This window comes from Taudactylus pleione, unplaced genomic scaffold (genome assembly GCF_031769625.1).
Source record: "Taudactylus pleione unplaced genomic scaffold, aTauple2 ptg000231l, whole genome shotgun sequence".
NCBI lineage: Eukaryota > Metazoa > Chordata > Amphibia > Anura > Myobatrachidae > Taudactylus > Taudactylus pleione.
In genome coordinates this window covers 5,255,711-5,279,447 of record NW_028284633.1, presented here as the reverse complement: position 1 = coordinate 5,279,447, position 23,737 = coordinate 5,255,711, and the positions used below count along the sequence as shown (strand labels likewise).

The window sequence follows — 23,737 nt, the reverse complement described above, 5'->3', positions numbered from 1 at the left end:
ACACATCCACAGAGGGTGTCAGGGGGTGTATATCTACTAAGGGTGTGACAGATGGGCACACATCCACAGAGGGTGTCAGGGGGTGTATATCTACTAAGGGTGTGACACATGGGCACACATCCACAGAGAGTGTCAGGCGGGTGTATAACTACTAAGGGTGTGACAGATGGGCACACATCCACAGAGGGTGTCAGGCTGGTGTATATCTACTAAGGGTGTGACAGATGGGCACACATCCACAGAGGTTGTCAGGCGGTTGTATATCTACTAAGGGTGTGACAGATGGGCACACATCCACAGAGGGTGTCAGGGGGTGTATATGTACTAAGGGTGCGACAGATGGGCACACATCCACAGAGCGTGTCAGGCTGGTGTATAACTACTAAGGGTGTGACAGATGGGCACACATCCACAGAGGGTGTCAGGCTGGTGTATATCGACTAAGGGTGTGACAGATGGGCACACATCCACAGAGAGTGTCAGGCGGGTGTATAACTACTAAGGGTGTGACAGATGGGCACACATCCACAGAGGGTGTCAGGCTGGTGTATATCTACTAAGGGTGCGACAAATGGGCACACATCCACAGAGGGTGTCAGGCGGTTGTATATCTACTAAGGGTGTGACAGATGGGCACACATCCACAGAGGGTGTCAGGGGGTGTATATCTACTAAGGGTGTGACAGATGGGCACACATCCACAGAGGGTGTCAGGCGGGTGTATATCTACTAAGGGTGTGACAGATGGGCACACATCCACAGAGGGTGTCAGGCTGGTGTATAACTACTAACGGTGTGACAGATGGGCACACATCCACAGAGGGTGTCAGGCTGGTGTATATCTACTAAGGGTGCGACAAATGGGCACACATCGACAGAGGGTGTCAGGCGGGTGTATATCTACTAAGGGTGTGACACATGGGCACACATCCACAGAGAGTGTCAGGCGGGTGTATAACTACTAAGGGTGTGACAGATGGGCACACATCCACAGAGGGTGTCAGGCGGTTGTATATCTACTAAGGGTGTGACAGATGGGCACACATCCACAGAGGGTGTCAGGGGGTGTATATCTACTAAAGGTGTGACAGATGGGCACACATCCACAGAGCGTGTCAGGCTGGTGTATAACTACTAAGGGTGTGACAGATGGGCACACATCCACAGAGGGTGTCAGGCTGGTGTATATCGACTAAGGGTGTGACAGATGGGCACACATCCACAGAGGGTGTCAGGCGGGTGTATATCTACTAAGGGTGTGACAGATGGGCACACATCCACAGAGGGTGTCAGGCGGGTGTATATCTACTAAGGGTGCGACAGATGGGCACACATCCACAGAGGGTGTCAGGCTGGTGTATATCTACTAAGGGTGCGACAAATGGGCACACATCCACAGAGGGTGTCAGGCGGGTGTATATCTACTAAGGGTGTGACACATGGGCACACATCCACAGAGAGTGTCAGGCGGGTGTATAACTACTAAGGGTGTGACAGACGGGCACACATCCACAGAGGGTGTCAGGCGGTTGTATATCTACTAAGGGTGTGACAGATGGGCACACATCCACAGAGGGTGTCAGGGGGTGTATATCTACTAAGGGTGCGACAGATGGGCACACATCCACATAGCGTGTCAGGCTGGTGTATAACTACTAAGGGTGTGACAGATGGGCACACATCCACAGAGGGTGTCAGGCGGGTGTATATCTACTAAGGGTGTGACAGATGGGCACACATCCACAGAGGGTGTCAGGCTGGTGTATATCTACTAAGGGTGCGACAGATGGGCACACATCCACAGAGGGTGTCAGGCTGGTGTATAACTACTAAGGGTGTGACAGATGGGCACACATCCACAGAGGGTGTCAGGCGGGTATATAACTACTAAGGGTGTGACAGATGGGCACACATCCACAGAGGGTGTCAGGCGGGTATAACAAGAGATATGGTAAGAACTTACCTTTGTTATCTCTATTTCTACGAAGTCCATAGGGTCCACAGGGTTGACCTTGGGGTATAGGTTGGGAACCAAATCCGGGCACCACGCAGTTAAAGCTTTTAGCTCCCAGGATGCACTTGGGTCCACTCTCCCTATAACCCCACCCCCCAGCCAGAGGCACCTCAGTTTGTAAGTAGCCAAAGGCCGGAGGAGGAGAGAAAAAGAGAGAGAAAACTGGAACACTCTAGAACCATACTCACAGAAAAGGAGATGGGAAACCGGTGACCAGTAACACAGCCCATATGAAGCCAGGTGCGTCAGGGTGGGCGCCCTGTGGACCCTATGGACTTCGTAGAAACAGAGATAACAAAGGTAAGTTCTTACCATATCTCTTGTTTTCTACTTCAGGGTCCATAGGGGGTCCACAGGGTTGACCTTGGGGATGTCCCAAAGCAGTTCAACCAAGGGTGGGGACGCTCCTGTGCTGAGAGGAGAATCCGTCGCCAAAAAGGAAGCATCCTGAGAGGCAAAGGAAACCAATGCCTAGAACCTTAAAAAGGTATGTACAGAAGACCACGTGAACACCTAGTAAGGCAAAACAGCCGAGGCGCCACAACGAGCCGCCCACGAGGGTTACATGGCCCGAGAAACAACAAGCCTCAACGACAGAAATGCCTACCCATGGGTAGGCCCCTGAGGAAGACATACGAGGCCATCCAGCCAACATTTCATTATAGGCCGGCCATCGTTTCCTGTGAAAACCAGAAACCGCAGACCACCAATAAGGAGTCCGATTACCATAAGGAACTTGAACGGATCATATAAAGCCAAAGAGGCCGGACCACAGTCAATGAGGCCACACCAGCCGAGAAGACTGGGGACTGAATGGCCGTACCATAAGTTCCAGAATAATATGGAACCTAAAAACCACTCTAAGAAGAAATACAGGGCGAGAGCAACTCACACCCTGACATGATGCCCTCCAGAAGAGGGAGCCACATGAGAACGCTCCCAATTCAGACACTCTCCTGGTTGATTTAAACACCCTGAGAGAGAGAGAGCTTAAACAATAGACCATGTAATGGCTATCACAACCAGCGGTTCCACTGACTGTCCCCGGAGGGAACAAAGAACCACTACTAACTCCCCAGGAGTCCCTAGGGAGGACAAGTGGAGGCATAATCCAGAAAACACTCCAAAGGATGAACTAGATACCAGAGCGGAGCAATTCCATATCTTAACTATACCGACAGTGTAGAGATCCGCACTGTCAGGAAGGCCAGGCCAAGGGTGAAACCCAAGCCAGCCGGAAGGAATGCCAGAATATCTGAAAATCCTGGACACCGGAGGATCGTATCGACAGGTACGATACCATAAGATTTATGTATGCCACAGTCCGTGGCAGATCCCAGCAAAGTCTGGCCTATCTGCTCTAAACATCTCAATGAAGACAGAGCCAGGGAAGCCCTAGGACCACAGTAGGGGCGCAGTCAAAGACAAACGATCCAGGTCCAGGGAAAAACAAGGACCCTGAGACAACAGGTCCAGATAGTGAAGCAGTAGGAATGGAGTATCGATGAGGAGACTCCGAAAATCTTAGTACCAGTGATGTCTGGGACGAACTGGAGCCCCCAGAAGGAAAGCCCCTCTGTCTCGAATTAAACTTCCGAAGACCTCGAGGAAGAAGGGAGACCGGAGGACACAGGTACACAAAGTGGAAGGACCACTTCACTGACAAAGAGTCACTGAAGGTAGCTTCAGTACTCCTGGAGCTGGACTGTAACACCGGTAATGTGTGATCAAGTCAGAAGGCCATGAGGATCAATCCCCTCAGGGAGGCCCCCTCTGCTCACCAGGAGTTGAAACCTCTCTTGGAGAAGAGACTAGTCCCCGGGATGCACGTCGTGACGGCTGAGGAAGCCCGCTTCCCAATGGAGAGCTCCGGGAATAAACACTGCAGAGTTGGCCAGGAGAAGACCCTTGGACTATGTCAGAATGGATGACATACCTGACATTGCCACCCAACTACCAGTGTTGCCTAGATGGAAGTCACTGTTGTGACACTGTCGGACTGAACCTATTCAGGTTTACCGTGACATATGGGTTAGGCCAGAGTGAAGGTCCAAGACAGCCTAAAGTATCAACAAGTTAAGTGGCAGGGCAGAAACGACAGACGTCCAACTGCCCCGAAACGAATGCGGACCAGACACTGTCTGTAGCAAAGAACACCCTGGACGAGATGGCCATAGCCACCCGGACAGAGACCAACTCGCCTCCGGAGAAAGTATTATCGTTCGAACAGCGATCCGATGGAAAAAACTCGATCCATCTGGAGGGGAGTCAATTATGGCAAGGCCTGGAATGGAACTGAGCACATTCCACCCTACCAAAAGGTAGACACTCTGGTAGACCGTGCATCACAAAGAGTAATGACATATGTCGAATGCGTAGATATCCGCACACTCCAAGTTGAAGAGTGGAGATCTTGTCTTACGCCAGAAAAATTCTCAGAGTCTGAGAATCCAGCAGTGCTCCCAGATGAAGAAAACCCTGTGAGGGATGTAGGGAGGACTTTTTCTCCGTTGACTAATTATCTGTGCCGAGAAGAAGCCACGGTTATCCTGACCTGGCGGTAAAGTACCTTGGTGATCCTGCTAAAAGCAGGAGACCGTCCAGAGAAAGGAGCATTAGGATACCCTGAACAGGTGAACTGTCAGAAAATCCATAAGGCTGGTAAACCCCGGTGGAGTTGAGGACAGTCCCAAAAGGCAGAGCCCGAAACTTACAAGTGTTGCTGTGGCACAGCAAACCTGAACCCATGCTGATGAGAGGGCTCTGTACGTACCCGTAGGTACGTATCCTGAATACTCAGATATACCCTAAAATCCCCAGGTTCCAAACGTCGGATGATGGAGCATGGACGATTCCACCTGAGTCCAGGCACCGTTGGAATCTGATTCAGGGATTTGAGACAGAGTATAGGCAAATGAGGACCAGTCGGTCACCGCCCCAGAAAGAAAGTAGAACAACCAGTCCCTCACTGAGATAGTGAGGTTGGCCGAAATAGCTCTGCTTACCACAAAGACTGTATAGCTTTCTGGGATTGTAAGGCCCTGATCAGGTCTGAAGAAGGGCCCATGTAACAATGCCTGTGAGGAGGCTGCCTGAGCAATGAGAGGCCGTTGAGAATCAGTACCTCACTCTGGAAATTCCCCAGATGTAGACCTGTCCCGTCAGGCTGAGGGTATATCCTCAGGTGTAGAAACAGGGTCGTCCGGAAGTCCAGGACTGCTCGGTACTGGATATGGTGGCCCCCATGGAGGCCGACAGCCTAGGAAAAAACAGGCCTTTAGGCTGACCCTGAGGACAAAAAGACTTAACAGAGTTAGTCCGAATGTAGTGGGAGTAGCTAAAGACGGTATCTCCCCATTAGTGATACTGCCAATGATGCAACGATCTTGTCAAGGTCAGGACCAAACAAGATCTTCCCCATGGAAGGAGTGTGCACCTCTGCTTTCCCATAACGCAGCCATAGGGTACTGCGGCGGATACAGACGCCGCCGAAACCCTGAAAGTTAGAAGACCGGCATCCCATGAGGTAATCCCACATATGACCACTGCATATTTTATGTGAGCGGCAAAAGATATTTGAACCTCAGACGTGTTGGAGGGGAAAAACATCACAAAAGCATCACCATGCGATGGCCATGGTAGGACGGGCAACAGGCCCTGAAAATGAGTACATTGATTTCAGGCAAAGTTACCACCTACGGATCCGTAAAATCCGTCCAGGCCGGGATGGGAGGCGTATTAATGCCTGTAACCCGATGATTAACATACAAATCCATCCCAGAAGGGGATTTCCATTACTTGTGAGGACCCTCAGGGAATGGGAAACAGGAGGCCTTTGTGACTCCTCGTATCTGGCGACAGCCAGACTCCCGCTATGAGATCCACCCGCTGGGCAGAAAACGGGAGATGTATGATACAGGTGCAGGATCGACATTCTCTATATCCAGAATGAACCTGGCTACCAGCCCCGAAGCAGGGATAATAATACTTGAAATCGGCTCCCCCCATGTGAGAGGGAAAGAGCCGAATATACCATCCAGTTCACGGCAGAGCCACTGGTCAGTAACCACAGGGCGTATATCACGCCAATTAGTATTTCGTATAAAACGACATCCACCAGGGTGGCCGTTGTGGTAATCCCTGCAAGGGGAATGACAGACCGATGTGGTATCGGAGGTAATTCATGTACTGTGAAAAACCCCGGCGGGGAGCGACAGTCTGTTGCACAGGGGTAAATTGCAAGAAATTGCGAGATACCCCGAGTTCAAAAGGGCAGTATGGTGAAGTAACTCCAAGCGAGTGACGACAATGGGGCCCGCCCGGCGATCCTCAAAGGAGAGGATCCTGAGAAATAAACCGCCCTTTAAGGGGGTCGTGCAAGGGGCCCCGCACCAGATGGTGCCGCATACATAAACCTTTCTGAGTTAAAATCCTCCGCACTAATTCCTGCAGGCTATGACTTGCAGGATAGCAATAATGGGTGCAGTATCGTGTGCAATCTCCTGGTCAGATATATCTGACTATCTTGACGGAAATATTAAGCAGCGCCATACCGGTCCTGACTGACGCTAAGATTAGCTGCAGGGACCCATTATCAGCGTATGCAACTCACAGTTCCATCTAAAATATGGCAACGTGCAGCACGCAACAGTATGTGACAAACCTCACAGATATTAACAAATATATATATGTGAGGTCTCAGAACCACCCCAGGTACACCTGTATTAGGGCAGATAAAGAAAAGGGATAGATATACACTGACAGGTGAGAGAAAAAGCAGACAGTCAGCACTAGCATAAGTCACATACAATGCAGAAAAATATATATACATACATTTGCATGACATATAATATACTGCACAATGTCGCTACATTCAACTGCCCAGATTCAGTGTCTGGGAAGGCTATAGCACTGTGTACACTCACCCAAAATGGCCAGGTACGCAGGGGGACTGGGCTCACTGACATCCTAAGAGTTCTGCAGCACCACAGAGAGAAAATGGCCACTGGAGACCTCAGAAGAAGTGTGGCCCGCGGAGGAAGCAGCTCAGCGACGCCAGACTGTATTATTGAAAGGCGCGCTGAGCTGAGGGGAGGAGCCGCTAGACAGGGAAGGCTTCCTCCCCTGGCTAGCAATTAACCCCCTGGGATGCCGGCTCCCGCTGCCGCTATAATCCCTGGTGGGCTGTGGACACGCGGGGTATGCCTCCATGGAGGGGGAGCCCGCCGCCACCGCTAGCGCCTCCGGTCTGTCCCCAGAGACCGGAGGCATAAGGCTGCATATTCACACGTGGATCACCGCAAGCGGTGACCACGCGACTTACCTGTCCCCGTCGATCCGGCAGCAGCCCAGGGATTCCTCCAGAGCCCGGCTAGTACAGACTCTGGGGTCCCGCTGCGATCCCCAGATCTGTACTGGCGTCGCAGCGCCGGCGGGGTGTAGGAGCGGCAGCTCAGACGTCCATTGGACAGTCTGATGCTGCCGCTCTGAAGAGTAGTAAAAAATAATAAAATAAAACTCTTTTAAGCTTAGGGGCTGCTAAGCAGCCCCCCTGCAGTAACGGTGACCCAACTCCAGCCGGGCACCAACTTAAACTGAGGTGCCTCTGGCTGGGGGGTGGGGTTATAGGGAGAGTGGACCCAAGTGCATCCTGGGAGCTAAAAGCTTTAACTGCGTGGTGCCCGGATTTGGTTCCCAACCTATACCCCAAGGTCAACCCTGTGGACCCCCTATGGACCCTGAAGTAGAAATAATTACTAAGGGTGTGACAGATGGGCACACATCCACAGAGGGTCAGGCTGGTGTATAACTACTAAGGGTGTGACAGATGGGCACACATCCACAGAGGGTCAGGCTGGTGTATAACTACTAAGGGTGTGACAGATGGGCACACATCCACAGAGGGTGTCAGGGGGTGTATATCTACTAAGGGTGTGACAGATGGGCACACATCCACAGAGGGTGTCAGGCTGGTGTATAACTACTAAGGGTGCGACAGATGGGCACACATCCACAGAGGGTGTCAGGCTGGTGTATATCTACTAAGGGTGCGACAGATGGGCACACATCCACAGAGGGTGTCAGGCGGGTGTATATCTACTAAGGGTGCAACAGATGGGCACACATCCACAGAGGGTGTCAGGCGGGTGTATATCTACTAAGGGTGCGACAGATGGGCACACATCCACAGAGGGTGTCAGGCGGGTGTATATCTACTAAGGGTGTGACAGATGGGCACACATCCACAGAGGGTGTCAGGCGGGTGTATATCTACTAAGGGTGTGACAGATGGGCACACATCCACAGAGAGTGTCAGGCGGTTGTATATCTAATAAGGGTGTGACAGATGGGCACACATCCACAATGGGTGCCAGGCGGGTGTATATCTACTAAGGGTGTGACAGATGGGCACACATCCACAAAGGATGTCAGGCGGGTGTATATCTACTAAGGGTGTGACAGATGGGCACACACCCACAGAGGGTGTCAGGGGGTGTATATCTACTAAGGGTGTGACAGATGGGCACACATCCACAGAGGGTGTCAGGCTGGTGTATAACTACTAAGGGTGCGACAGATGGGCACACATCCACAGAGGGTGTCAGGCTGGTGTATATCTACTAAGGGTGCGACAGATGGGCACACATCCACAGAGGGTGTCAGGTGGGTGTATATCTACTAAGGGTGCGACAGATGGGCACACATCCACAGAGGGTGTCAGGCTGGTGTATATCTACTAAGGGTGCGACAGATGGGCACACATCCACAGAGGGTGTCAGGGGGTGTATATCTACTAAGGGTGCGACAGATGGGCACACATCCACAGAGGGTGTCAGGGGGTGTATATCTACTAAGGGTGCGACAGATGGGCACACATCCACAGAGGGTGTCAGGCGGGTGTATATCTACTAAGGGTGCGACAGATGGGCACACATCCACAGAGGGTGTCAGGCGGGTGTATATCTACTAAGGGTGTGACAGATGGGCACACATCCACAGAGGGTGTCAGGCGGGTGTATATCTACTAAGGGTGTGACAGATGGGCACACATCCACAAAGGATGTCAGGCGGGTGTATATCTACTAAGGGTGCGACAGATGGGCACACATCCACAGAGGGTGTCAGGTTACCATAAGGTAAGGTAACAGGGAGGGTGTCGGGTGGCGGTGTCATGTACTGTAATGAAATGATAATCTGAGACATGCAGTAAATAATAGTGTAACCGTTATATCCATGTTATATCCTGTCACTAGCGGAATGAGTTAGTGGGACACTACCGGATGCAGCGTGGGGAACGCACCTTCTGCGTCAGCTCGCTGGCCTCGTTAATGTAGCGGTCTCTCTCCTTCTCCAGCTGGTATATGATTTTCCTCTGTTTCTGGGCCTCCTCCTTGTAGCTGACTATTTCCTCCTCCAGGTTCTTCTTGGACTGGTCGTGGAGCTTAACGAGGTTGAGCTGTTTCTGGGTGGCATTGGCCGCCTTTATGAGGTTCTAGGAGGAATGGGACAGAGTCTGAGGATTAGCAATAGGTCACATTCTCACATTTCCCAAACCTCCAATATGTCGCTTGTTGGAATAAATATTCCCAGGAGCTATTTGTGTTACTGTCCTAGGAGAGATACAGGATTGCACCCTCCTCGTATATCATAATATAATATTATATACACACATTATAAGCCTATGCTGACACAGAATCAGTGAGACATCTTGTAGGGCCAAATTTACTAAAGGTCGGTTTTGGACATTTTTCCGTCGGTTTTGCAAAAGTCAAAACCGACCAAAAACCTGATTTTAGAACATCGGAACAACAATCGATTTTTCCACAAAGAGAAGAATTGTTTTTACTAATAATCAGTTTTACAACTGACCGCAAATGACAGGAAACCCGCGCAAACAATAGACCAGCATGAAGCAGATGAGTTTAGGCGAAGTACTGCACAGATTATTATGTCACTATGATCTGTGCAGGCTTTGTTAGGTTAAAAAAAAGTTAACAAAAGTCTTAAATTAAAATAAAAAAATGCGTGGGGTCTTCCCCCAAATCAGTAACCAGTCGAGACCTCTCAGCCTGGGGTTGTACTGGAAAACGGGGGAAAAAGAGGCGTGGGATTCCCCCTATTTTCCAATATCCAGCCGGGGGGGGATAATGCAGGAGAACATACATCGCTAAGACCTACATGTTTCCAATGACGTAGGACTCTCAGTCATCCGCTGGCTGTCGTCACCGCTCAATGGCTCTAACAAAAATACCGGTTATTGGGCCTGATACAGAGATGGACGCAAAGCAGATATTCACACAGTTGAGCAATGTTTTGCTACTGCGCATGTGTGTACCAATGTGTGCAATGTCGTTTGCAATTGCGTACGGAGGGTCTGATTCAGAGCCGCTCGTAAGCGGCCGCTCGTTCGCCCCGAGCGATGTTTGCCCAAATGCGCATGCGTACGGATCGTTATACGCATGCGCAAACCAGTCAGTGCGGCCGAAATTCATGTGCTCTCAAAATAGCGAATGCCTGATAATTTGAGTGACAGGAGTAGGCGTATGTGGGTGGTAACGGGGGAAGGTGCTTGAAAACGGGGAGTGGAGATCCGAACGCAGGCGTGCTTAAAGGTCAAAACGGGCGTTTTATGGGTGTGCATAATTAATACAGCAGCGTCATTGACCACGTCACTGGGTTATTTTATAGCCAGAACTGCTCGCAAAATTGTGGTAGCAAAAACCAACCCCAAGAATAGCGAGCAGTTCATACGCTGGTCGATGTACTCGATTAATCTAATAAATAGCGGACATGATGTAGGATGCGAGCGGCCAGGGGGCGTATTTTTTCGTAAAACGACTGCAAGTTTGGTTCGCTCGTTCAGACCTAGAGGCGTGAACAGACCGCAAAGAGCGGACGGTTGATTTGAATAGCCACCCCTATTTTCTGGACGAGCGAGCGCTAATTGCATCCGGCTCTGAATCAGGCCCGGAATCACTAACACTAGAGAAGGGGTTTGCAATCCCTGGGTGTATCAGGGTAGAGACTGGGAGGTGACCTGAAGTGATTGCACAAAAGGGGGCGTGTCATGGGCGTGTCATGGGTGTGTCAAGTAACAATGCTGCATTCTCAACAGCAAATCCACAGCGTCAGAGTATCAGCGTAGACCTTAGTCCACCACAAATGTCAATAGTGCGACTGATGTTGCGTCGGTGTTGGAATGATAATCTGTCGCAGCTGCATTACTTACCATCTGTGAATCAGGCCCATTATGAAGACACCCCCTACTGAATATAACTAGCAATACCTGCTTGAATACAGGTGTAGTTAGTATAAAGCCCCTGGGATTTTATTAATATTATCCTTATGGCATCACAAATGTTCCGCAGCGCCTTACACAGTACATAAATAAGTGCACAAGAGACCAGTGACTTACAGTACAAATACAGGGCAGGACAAGGACAAGGCTTACACACATTGCTGCATTAGTGATTGTAACACTCAGCGACAGGGCGTCAGCAAACAAGTGTTAGGTGCCCTTATAGGGAGTAAGAAGTAAGGAGAAACACAAGAGGGTAGACGGCCCTGCTTGTGAGAGGTTACATTGTAATGGAGAGGGGCAGACAGACAGGGGTGACACAGATGGACAGGGAGGAAGGGGCAGGTAGCAGCAGGTTAGGATGAGAGGTTACATTGTAAAGGAGAGGGGCAGACAGACAGGGGTGACACAGATGGACAGGGAGTAAGGGCAGGTAGCAGCGGGTTATTTTCGCAGATTGAGAGATTGTTTGCTATTGTGAACATAGCACTGTGTGCGCGCATCGATTGAATTGCGATTAAGTACAGAGGAATCACTAGCAAAGTGAGTGACAGGTAGTCAGCGTTTGGGGGAGGTATCGGGATGGGCGTGTCTTACCGTTTAAACACCGTTACATGGGCGTACATAAATTAGCCATTGCAGTCTCCTACGCAGCCTGAGAGCGCTCTAGATGTCAGGAGAGACACGATATTTGAGACAGGTCAGACCGGTCACAACGGGCGCTTGGCTAGTCAATGTGCATTGATGTTACCGATATTTACGCTGGTACGCGACATCGGACACAGATGACAAGGCTGCGGTGGGCGTCCCCATGCCCGGGTAAGCTTTGGCAATATTAATATATTTTCGTAGCTGCGGTCACCTTAGCGTCCATCTCTGAATCAGACCCCCTATGTAATGTACCATGCTATGTATGGGTGCCGCACATATAATGTATACATCTCTCATCCCGTCGTTACACAGGTAAATGCATATTGCAGCAGGTGTCTCTATGACTGATGGCTGATCCTGGCGGTCACCAGCCGGCTCGGTGCTCTCATGGTCAGTGAATCCTCACCTTGTTCAGGATGTCTCTCTCTCTCACCAGCTCGTCCACCGCCTTCTTATCCAGCTCCGCTTGTTTCTTCGCCGACTCCAGCTCTGGAAATATAAAGACCTGTTACTCTTGGCAGATTGAGATGCTGGCGACATAAGCTTACTCTTACATTGCTGCCAGCATACATACAGACGCTCGGTATAGCTGAGATATAGTATCCGCACTGCAGAGAGCATCGTGCAGCCATGTCTGGAGTGACTGAATAGATGGCCCTTTCCGCCGGGTCTATACAACATGTGGTCGGTTGTTTGGAATGAACACATCAGATACTGTAAGAAGTGGACAGAACACTAGTAGCTATATGAACAGGGCTCAGGGGAAACGCCAGTCATTAATAATCTGCAGCTGAACTATGGGCCTGATTCAGAGCCGGACGCTCTGACCAGAGCGCTCGCTCTGAATCAGGGCCCTCCTCCATGAAAATGGAGCGTCCTCCTGGACGCTCGTATAGCTGTGGGTCACCACCCACAGCATATACGAGCGTCCAAAAAGATGGTTTTGACCATCGCGACCATCGGACTTGCGACGGAGACCCTGCGGTAGGGTCTTGCTGCCACAAGCCCTGGAGTGATTTTGGCTCTATCAGAGCCAAAATCACTCCCACTGACATCACTAGTGATGCTAGTGGGGCCGGCTTCAGACGGTAGGCGTTCCCATGGGAACGCCCACCAAAGGGGGCGTGCTGTCATTCAACATCGACAGCACGCCCCCTTTGGTGCGAGACCCGGAGCGATGGGAAGCCCGTCGCTCCCCGGGTCTCGCACATGCGCACGACGGAGCTCCCGCAGGAACAGATCATGGGCCTAATGCAGAGAGGAACGCAAGCCGCCCATTTGTGCTCCCACATTCTGTGCATGGATAAATATGCGTATAGTCGCCCAAATGCTGAGATGTACACAGCTAGCGGTGCACCCGCCGCCTAGACGTATGCTTGTTCGATACCCGTTCGCACAAGTCTAAACTGGGTGCAAATGACACGTCTAAAACCAGCAAACTTACGCCAAACATACTTTGGGTGTGTTCTCTTACATCCTTGCCGATCACGCTACAAACGTGCGCACGCATCGCGCCATGTGGTTACCCACAGCAGCTTACGCTACGCTATGGTGTGCACTGCAATCGCACCATGCAATCCTATAGAGTCGCGGGTGCAGTTTCGCTCGCAGGCACATGCCTCAGTCCATGCGTGGTGCGATGTGCAGCGTACGCAGCAAAGTTGTAGCAGGACACATCTGTATTAGGGCAATGCAGAGCATCTCAGTATGCATGCCGCTATTCATCTAGGTACACACTGGAGCGACGGGCATTCGTTCTGACATCGGAAAGAATGCCCGTGATTGTGCGTCCACGCTGGACGGCTTTAATGAACAACGTGACGATCACAGTTACGTCACTCAGTAACAATGAACTGGCCGCTAACGATATCTCTAAGTTTGATGTGTAGCACATCAAACCTGGTGACCGTCGCTAGTGACCGCGGGAAGCGCACAAACACGCGTACACACTGAGCGATGTAGGCGATATGTTGTTACGAAACGGCATATCGGCCCGAAGTGGCTCCAGTGTGTACCCAGCTGAGATGCTAACACATGGAACCGTGCACTGTGCAATAGGGGAAATGTATTATTACAGTCCAACCTCTGACCAATTTATCTCTGTCACTGAATAAAACGTTTCCTTTTTGTTGCATAAAATACAACTTATTATGTGATTTAACTTTTTTACATTGGGCACCATGCAGCTAGAAAGGCGCTTCTCGGCATAACAGTAACAGGGAGGCGCATAACGAATCAGTCCCCACCCGCCAGCCAAAAGCTGGTACAAAGCTCCATTCCAGAGTATAAATGGTCCAACTAACCCATAACCCTGTGCAAACACCAGACCCTTCACCACACCCCATGCAGATCTGCATACTAACACAGATTGCCATACCGGCAATCATTTATGTCACACACCCCATGCAGATCTGCATACTAACTCAGGCTGCCATACCGGCAATCATTTATGTCACCACACCCCATGCAAATCTGCATGCTAACTTAGGCTGCCATACCGGCAATCATTTATGTCACCACACCCCATGCAGATCTGCAAACTAACTCAGGCTGCCATACCGGCAATCATTTATGTCACCACACCCCATGCACATCTGCACACTAACTTAGGCTGCCATACCGGCAATCGTTTATGTCACCACACCCCATGCAGACCTGCACACTAACTCAGGCTGCCAAACCGGCAATCATTTATGTCACCACACCCCATACAATCATTTATGTCACCACACCCCATGCAGGTATGCATACTAACACAGATTGACATACCGGCAATCATTTATGTCACCACACCCCATGCACATCTGCATGCTATCTCAGGCTGCCATACCAGCAATCATTTATGTCACCACACCCCATGCACATCTGCATGCTAACTCAGGCTGCCATACTGGCAATCATTTATGTCACCACACCCCATGCACATCTGCATGCTAACTCAGGCTGCCATACCGGCAATCATTTATGTCACCACACCCCATGCAGATCTGCAAACTAACTCAGGCTGCCATACCGGCAATCATTTATGTCACCACACCCCATGCACATCTGCAAAGTAACACAGGCTGCCATACCGGCAATCATTTATGTCACCACACCCCATGCACATCTGCATGCAAACTCTGGCTGCCATACCGGCAATCATTTATGTCACCACACCCCATGCACATCTGCATGCTAACTCAGGCTGCCATACCGGCAATTATTTATGTCACCACACCCAATGCAGGTCTGCATGCTAACTCAGGCTGCCATACCGGCAATCATTTATGTCACCGCACCCCATGCACATCTGCAAAGTAACACAGGCTGCCATACCGGCAATCATTTATGTCACCACACCCCATGCACATCTGCATGCAAACTCTGGCTGTCATACCGGCAATCATTTATGTCACCACACCCCATGCACATCTGCATGCTAACTCAGGCTGCCATACCGGCAATTATTTATGTCACCACACCCAATGCAGGTCTGCATGCTAACTCAGGCTGCCATACCGGCAATCATTTATGTCACCACACCCCATGCAAGTCTGCAAACTAACTCAGGCTGCCATACCGGCAATCATTTATGTCACCACACCCCATGCACATCTGCAAACTAACACAGGCTGCCATACCGGCAATCATTTATATCACCACACCCCATGCACATCTGCATGCTAACTCAGGTTGCCATACCGGCAATCATTTATGTCACCACACCCCATGCACATCTGCAAACTAACTCAGGCTGCCATACCGGCAATCATTTATGTCACCACACCCCATGCACATCTGCAAACTAACTCAGGCTGCCATACCGGCAAACATTTATGTCACCACACCCCATGCAGATCTGCAAACTAACTCAGGCTGCCATTCCGGCAATCATTTATATCACTACACCCCATGCACATCTGCATACTAACTCAGGTTGCCATACCGGCAATCATTTATGTCACCACACCCCATGCACATCTGCAAACTAACTCAGGCTGCCATACCGGCAATCATTTATGTCACCACACCTCATGCACATCTGCATGCTAACTCAGGCTGCCATACCAGCAATCATTTATGTCACCACACCCCATGCACATCTGCATGCTAACTCAGGCTGCCATACCGGCAATCATTTATGTCACCACACCCCATGCAGATCTGCAAACTAACTCAGGCTACCATACCGGCAATCATTTATGTCACCACACCCCATGCACATCTGCATGCTAACTCAGGCTGCCATACCGGCAATCATTTATGTCACCACACCCCATGCACATCTGCATGCTAACTCAGGCTGCCATACCGGCAATCATTTATATCACCACACCCCATGCAGATCTGCAAACTAACTCAGGCTGCCATACCGGCAATCATTTATGTCACCGCACCCCATGCACATCTGCAAAGTAACACAGGCTGCCATACCGGCAATCATTTTTGTCACCACACCCCATGCACATCTGCATGCAAACTCTGGCTGCCATACCGGCAATCATTTATGTCACCACACCCCATGCACATCTGCATGCTAACTCAGGCTGCCATACCGGCAATCATTTATGTCACCACACCCCATGCAGGTCTGCAAACTAACTCAGGCTGCCATACCGGCAATCATTTATGTCACCGCACCCCATGCACATCTGCAAAGTAACACAGGCTGCCATACCGGCAATCATTTATGTCACCACACCCCATGCAGGTCTGCAAACTAACACAGGCTGCCATACCGGCAATCATTTATGTCACCACACCCCATACACATCTGCATGCAAACTCTGGCTGCCATACCGGCAATAATTTATGTCACCACACCCCATGCACATCTGCAAACTAACTCAGGCTGCCATACCGGCAATCATTTCTGTCACCACACCCCATGCAAGTCTGCAAACTAACTCAGGCTGCCATACCGGCAATCATTTATGTCACCACACCCCATGCAGATCTGCAAACTAACTCAGGCTGCCATACCGGCAATCATTTATATCACCACACCCCATGCACATCTGCATGCTAACTCAGGTTGCCATACCGGCAATCATTTATGTCACCACACCCCATGCACATCTGCAAACTAACTCAGGCTGCCATACCGGCAATCATTTATGTCACCACACCCCATGCACATCTGCAAACTAACTCAGGCTGCCATACCGGCAAACATTTATGTCACCACACCCCATGCAGATCTGCAAACTAACTCAGGCTGCCATACCGGCAATCATTTATGTCACCGCACCCCATGCACATCTGCAAAGTAACACAGGCTGCCATACCGGCAATCATTTATGTCACCACACCCCATGCAGGTCTGCAAACTAACACAGGCTGCCATACCGGCAATCATTTATGTCACCACACCCCATACACATCTGCATGCAAACTCTGGCTGCCATACCGGCAATAATTTATGTCACCACACCCCATGCACATCTGCAAACTAACTCAGGCTGCCATACCGGCAATCATTTCTGTCACCACACCCCATGCAAGTCTGCAAACTAACTCAGGCTGCCATACCGGCAATCATTTATGTCACCACACCCCATGCAGATCTGCAAACTAACTCAGGCTGCCATACCGGCAATCATTTATATCACCACACCCCATGCACATCTGCATGCTAACTCAGGTTGCCATACCGGCAATCATTTATGTCACCACACCCCATGCACATCTGCAAACTAACTCAGGCTGCCATACCGGCAATCATTTATGTCACCACACCCCATGCACATCTGCAAACTAACTCAGGCTGCCATACCGGCAAACATTTATGTCACCACACCCCATGCAGATCTGCAAACTAACTCAGGCTGCCATACCGGCAATCATTTATATCACTACACCCCATGCACATCTGCATACTAACTCAGGTTGCCATACCGGCAATCATTTATGTCACCACACCCCATGCACATCTGCATGCTAACTCAGGCTGCCATACCAGCAATCATTTATGTCACCACACCCCATGCACATCTGCATGCTAACTCAGGCTGCCATACCGGCAATCATTTATGTCACCACACCCCATGCAGATCTGCAAACTAACTCAGGCTACCATACCGGCAATCATATATGTCACCACACCCCATGCACATCTGCATGCTAACTCAGGCTGCCATACTGGCAATCATTTATGTCACCACACCCCATGCACATCTGCATGCTAACTCAGGCTGCCATACCGGCAATCATTTATATCACCACACCCCATGCAGATCTGCAAACTAACTCAGGCTGCCATACCGGCAATCATTTATATCACCACACCCCATGCACATCTGCATGCTAACTCAGGTTGCCATACCGGCAATCATTTATGTCACCACACCCCATGCACATCTGCAAGCTAACTCAGGCTGCCATACCGGCAATCATTTATGTCACCACACCCCATGCACATCTGCATACTAACACAGACTGCCATACCGGCAATCATTTATGTCACCAAAGAGAGAAATGCTCCGCGCTGAGCCTATTCTGCCCATCATAAATTAGTTCAACTATATCTCCATACGGGGATATAGTCACGTCAACATTTATAATGTCACCACCACAGTATCAGCAGTTATGATGTCGGCAGAGCAGACATGTCGACATCTACAGAATGTCAACATGTTTGCAATTTCGACATTCTTCAAGGACTGGCAGTAGAGGGTTAGGATGCTGCAGTGGGCACTGCAGGGAGGTTAGGGTTAGGCTGTGGGAGTAGAGGTTAGGGTTAAGCACTAGAGGGAAGTTAGGGTCAGACACTACAGGGAGGATAGGGTTAGGCTGTGGGAGTGGAGGTTACGGTTAGGCTGTGGGAGTGGAGGTTAGGGTTAGGCTGTGGTAGTGAAGGTTGGGGTTAGGCACTAGAGGGAGGTTAGGGTTAGGCTGTGGGAGTGGAGGTTAGGGTTAAGCACTAGAGGGAAGTTAGGGTCAGGCACTACAGGGAGGATAGGGTTATGCTGTGGGAGTGGAGGTTAGGGTTAGGCTGTGGGAGTGGAGGTTAGGGTTAGGCACTAGGGGGAGGTTAGGGTTAGGCACTAGAGGGAGGTTAGGGTTAGGCTGTGGGAGTGGAGGTTAGGCATGAGGAGGAGGGTTAGGGTCAGGCTGTGGGAGTGAAGGTTAGGCATGAGGAGCAGGGTTAGGGTTAGGCTGTGGGAGTGGAGGTTAGGGCTAGGCACTACAGGGAGGTTAGGGTCAGGCTGTGGGAGTGAAGTTTAGGGTTAGGCACTACAGGGAGGTTAGGGTTAGGTTGTGGGAGTGGAGGTTAGGGTTAGTCTGTGGGAGTGGAGGATAGGGTTAGGCATGAGGAGGAGGGTTAGGGTTAGGCTGTGGGAGTGAAGGTTAGGCATGAGGAGCAGGGTTAGGGTTAGGCTGTGGGAGTGGAGGTTAGGGCTAGGCACTAAAGGGAGGTTAGGGTTAGGCTGTGGGAGTGGAGGTTAGGGTTAGGCATGAGGAGGAGGGTTAGGGTTAATCTGTGGGAGTGGAGGTTAGGGTTAGGCACTAGAGGGAGGTTAGGGTTAGGCTGTGGGAGTGGAGGTTAGGGTTAGGCATGAGGAGGGTTAGGGTTAGGGTGTGGGAGTGGAGGTTAGGGTTAGGCACTAGGGGGAGGTTAGGGTTAGGCTGTGGGAATGGAGGTTAGGGTTAGGCACTAGGGGGAGGGTTAGGGTTAGGCTGTGGGAGTGGAGGTTAGGGTTAGGCACTAGAGGGAGGTTAGGGTTAGGCTGTGGGAGTGGAGGTTAGGGTTACGCACTACAGGGAGGTTAGGGTTAGGCATGAGGAGTAAGGTTAGGGTTAGGCACTAGAGGGAGGTTAGGGTTAGGCTGTGGGAGTGAAGGTTAGGCACTAGAGGGAGGTTAGGGTTAGGCTATGGAAGTGAAGGTTAGGCATGAGGAGCAAGGTTAGGGTTAGGCTGTGGCAGTGGAGGTTAGGGTTAGGCACTACAGGGAGGTTAGGGTTAGGCTGTGGGAGTGGAGGTTCAGGCTAGTCTGTGGGAGTGGAGGTTAGGGTTAGGCTGTGGGAGTGGAGGTTAGGGTTAGGCACTAGGGGGAGGTTAGGGTTAGGCTGTGGGAGTGGAGGTTAGGTTTAGGCACTAGGGGGAGGGTTAGGGTTAGGCTGTGGGAGTGAAGGTTAGGCATGAGGAGCAGGGTTAGGGTTAGGCTGTGGGAGTGGAGGTTAGGGTTAGGCACTACAGGGACGTTAGGGTTCGGCTGTGGGAGTGAAGGTTAGGGTTAGGCACTACAGGGAGGTTAGGCTGTGGGAGTGGAGGTTAGGGTTAGGCATGTGGAGGGTTAGGGTTAGGCTGTGGGAGTGGAGGTTAGGGTTAGGCACTAGGGGGAGGTTAGGGTTAGGCTGTGGGAGTGGAGGTTAGGGTTAGGCACTAGGGGGAGGGTTAGGGTTAGGCTGTGGGAGTGAAGGTTAGGCATGAGGAGGAGGGATAGGGTTAGGCTGTGGGAGTGGAGGTTATGGTTAGGCACTAGAGGGAGGTTAGGGTTAGGCTGTGGGAGTGGAGGTTAGGGTTAGGCATGAGGAGTAAGGTTAGGGTTAGGCACTAGAGGGAGGTTAGGGTTAGGCACTAGAGGGAGGTTAGGGTTAGGCTATGGAAATGAAGGTTAGGCAGGAGGAGCAGGGATAGGGTTAGGCTATGGGAGTGAAGGTTAGGGTTAGGCACTACAGGGAGGTTAGGGTTAGGCTGTGGGAGTGGAGGTTAGGGTTAGGCATGAGGAGGGTTAGGGTTAGGCTGTGGGAGTGGAGGTTAGGGTTAGGCACTAGGGGGAGGTTAGGGTTAGGCTGTGGGAGTGGAGGTTAGGGTTAGGCACTAGACGGAGGTTAGGGTTAGGCTGTGGGAGTGAAGTTTAGGCATGAGGAGGAGGGTTAGGGTTAGGCTGTGGGAGTGGAGGTTAGGGTTAGGCACTACACAGAGGTTAGGGTTAGGCTGTGGGAGTGGAGGTTAGGCATGAGGAGGAGGGTTAGGCTGTGGGAGTGGAGGTTAGGGTTAGGCACTAGGGGGAGATTAGGGTTAGGCTGTGGGAGTGGAGGTTAGGGTTAGGCATGAGGAGGAGGGTTAGGGTTAGGCTGTGGGAGTGGAAGTTAGGGTTAGGCACTAGGGGAAGCTTAGGGTTAGGCTGTGGGAGTGGAGGTTAGGGTTAGGCACTAGAGTGAGGTTAGGGTTAGACTGTGGGAGTGGAGGTTAGGGTTAGGCACTAGGGGGTGGAAGTTTGGCATTAGGGATAATGTTAGGATTAGGCACTAGAGTTAAGCACTAGAGGGAGGCTTATGCTATGGGAGGTTAGGGTTAGGCAGTAAGGAGAGGATTAGGCACTAGAGGGAGGGTTAGGCTGCGGCAGGGGAAGTTAGGTTTAGGCACTTGGGAGAGTGTTAGGGTAGGCACTAGGGAGAGTGTTAGGGTTAGGCACTAGGGGGAGTGTTAGGGTTAGGCACTAGGGGGAGTGTTACGATTAGGCACTAGGAGGAGGGATAGGCTGCGGCATCTGGGGGATTAGATTTAGGCACTAGGGTGAGTGGTAGGGTTAGGCACTAGGGGGAAGATTAGGCTGCGGCAGCTGGGGGATCAGGGTTAGGCACTCGGGGGAGGGTTAGGCTGCGGCAGCTGGGGATCAGGGTTAGGCACTAGGAGCAGGGTTAGTCACTCTGAGGAGGGTTAGTCACTAGGGGGGTTAGGCACTAGGAAGAGGGTTAGGGTTAGGCTGCGGGAAGGGAGGTTAGGATTACGCACTAAGGGGAGGGTAAGGGTTAGAGGTCAGAAATTCTTACATCCAAGCATGTCGATATTATGACCATGTCGACATCATATACCACACCCTCAGTAATAGTCTTGCAGTGGTGAAGTCTGACTACAATTATGGCAAATTGTATGATGGTTGTTAGAGTTGCAAGATCCCTACCAGGTGATTCTCCTGTGATTCTCCAGCACACAATGGAGGTCACTTAGTAAATGACTTTCTATGAGGCATGTATGGACTAGAGAAGGAGCAGACGTCCCTTATCACCTACAATGTAGTATCACTAGGTCTAGCTGAGCTCTAGAACAGGCTTATTAGGCGGAGGTGCCAGACACAGGGACGTGACTTTACCTCTCTCAAGTCCAGAGATTTGGTTTTTCAGGGTCTCTCGCTGCTGCTCCCCCTCAGTCTTCTGCTCCTCCAGCTGTCTGTATTTTCTCTGTATGGATTCTCTGAGCTTGGACAGTTTGGAGATCTCCTGGCGCATCTGGTGGGTCTCTTCTTCCCTAGACTGCCCACACGGAACAATGTTACTGAAGACAAGGCAGACAGGGACCAGGAACAAATCCGAGAGGTCATTTCTCTTCCGTCCCAGATAAACCACTCAGACACCCTGAGTCTCCCCCTCCCCTATATTGGCAGCTATTAATGAGTGATCACACAGTACAGGGGGCTGCACCTTTAATTCCAGCTGCTTCTGCTGGTTCTCCTGTGTCAGCTGCTCGTTGGACATGACGTGCTGCTCGTTCTCCTGCTGGAGTTTGCTGTTCCTGACCTGGAACTGCTCCAACTCCTTCACCACTCGCTCATTCAGGATCTAAAAGAGATTCGCAAAATAAAGACGTGTGTAATGGAAGATCATGTTCCACATTCGCACAGAACAGACATAGGGCCTGATTCAGAGCCGGACGCAATTAGCGCTCGCTCGTCCAGAAAATAGGGGTGGCTATTCAAATGAACCGTTCGCTCTTTGCGGTCTATTCACGCCTCTAGGTCTGAACAAGCGAACAAAACTTGCAGTAATTTTTTGGAAAAATACGCCCCCTGGCCGCTCGCATCCTACGTCATGTCCGCTATTTATTAGATTAATCGAGTACATCGACCAGCGTATGAACTGCTCGCTATTCTTGGGGTTGGTTTTTGCTACCACAATCTTGCGAGCAGTTCTGGCTATAAAATAACCCAGTGACGTGGTCAATGACGCTGCTGTTTTAATTATGCACACCCATAAAACGCCCGTTTTGACCTTTAAGCACGCCTGCGTTCGGATCTCCACTCCCCGTTTTCAAGCACCTTCCCCTGTTACCACCCACATACGCCTCTTCCTGTCACTCAAATTATCAGGCATTCGCTATTTTGCGAGCACATGAATTTCGACCGCACTGACTGGTTCGCGCATGCGTATAACGATCCGTACGCATGCGCAGTTGGGCAAACATCGCTCGGAGCGAACGAGCGGCCCTGAATCAGGCCCATAGGCCCGTATTCAATTTGAAGTGTTAAGTCCGGATCCGCGTTAAGTTACTCGGATCCGCGTTAAGTTACCACCGATGACGTAATTTTCGCCTGTTTTTGTTTTACTCCGTATTCAATTTGAAAGACTTTCTGCCTAGGCGGAAAGTCAATGCAATGTAATAGGCGGTGAAGTTTTGCCTATGAATTGCATGCGGAAAAAAGTGTAGAATTGGGGTTTTGGGGTGCAATGTTTTGGGAACCCCCGTGCAGCCTTCAGACAGTCCCCCAAAGGTAATCTGTGTAAATAAAAAAAAAAAAATAAGGACACCCCAAAAATTTACTTTGAAAAAGGGGGCGGAAAAAAAAGTAATGTTGGGGTACAAACTTAAAAACTATCGAACTTGACTCTGGGAGGGTCCCCAAGTATGCCCCAAGTGTTTTTTTGATTGGAGGTGTTTGCGGCAGGTGGATTTTTTACGATCTTTTTAACTTCACTTTTTCAACTTTAAATATGCTGAGCCCCATTTTCAAGTACCCCAAATTTGCTGGGATAACTTATTTTCTGGAAAAAAAAAACTCCTGAATACT

The 23,737-nt window shown here is 50.6% G+C and overlaps 1 protein-coding gene across 1 annotated transcript in view; it reads right to left on the bottom strand.

Annotated features, from left to right (window-relative positions):
* CFAP58 (cilia and flagella associated protein 58) overlaps positions 1-23,737 on the bottom strand; it is a 290,913-nt gene that overhangs the window by 194,932 nt on the left and 72,244 nt on the right. The window contains exons 6-9 of the mRNA XM_088479395.1: positions 22,374-22,511; positions 22,046-22,205; positions 12,370-12,452; positions 9,315-9,506 (exon numbers count right to left, since the gene is read on the bottom strand). Coding sequence (XP_088335521.1) covers positions 9,315-9,506; positions 12,370-12,452; positions 22,046-22,205; positions 22,374-22,511 — 573 coding nt within the window. The remainder of the gene's footprint in view (positions 1-9,314; positions 9,507-12,369; positions 12,453-22,045; positions 22,206-22,373; positions 22,512-23,737) is intronic.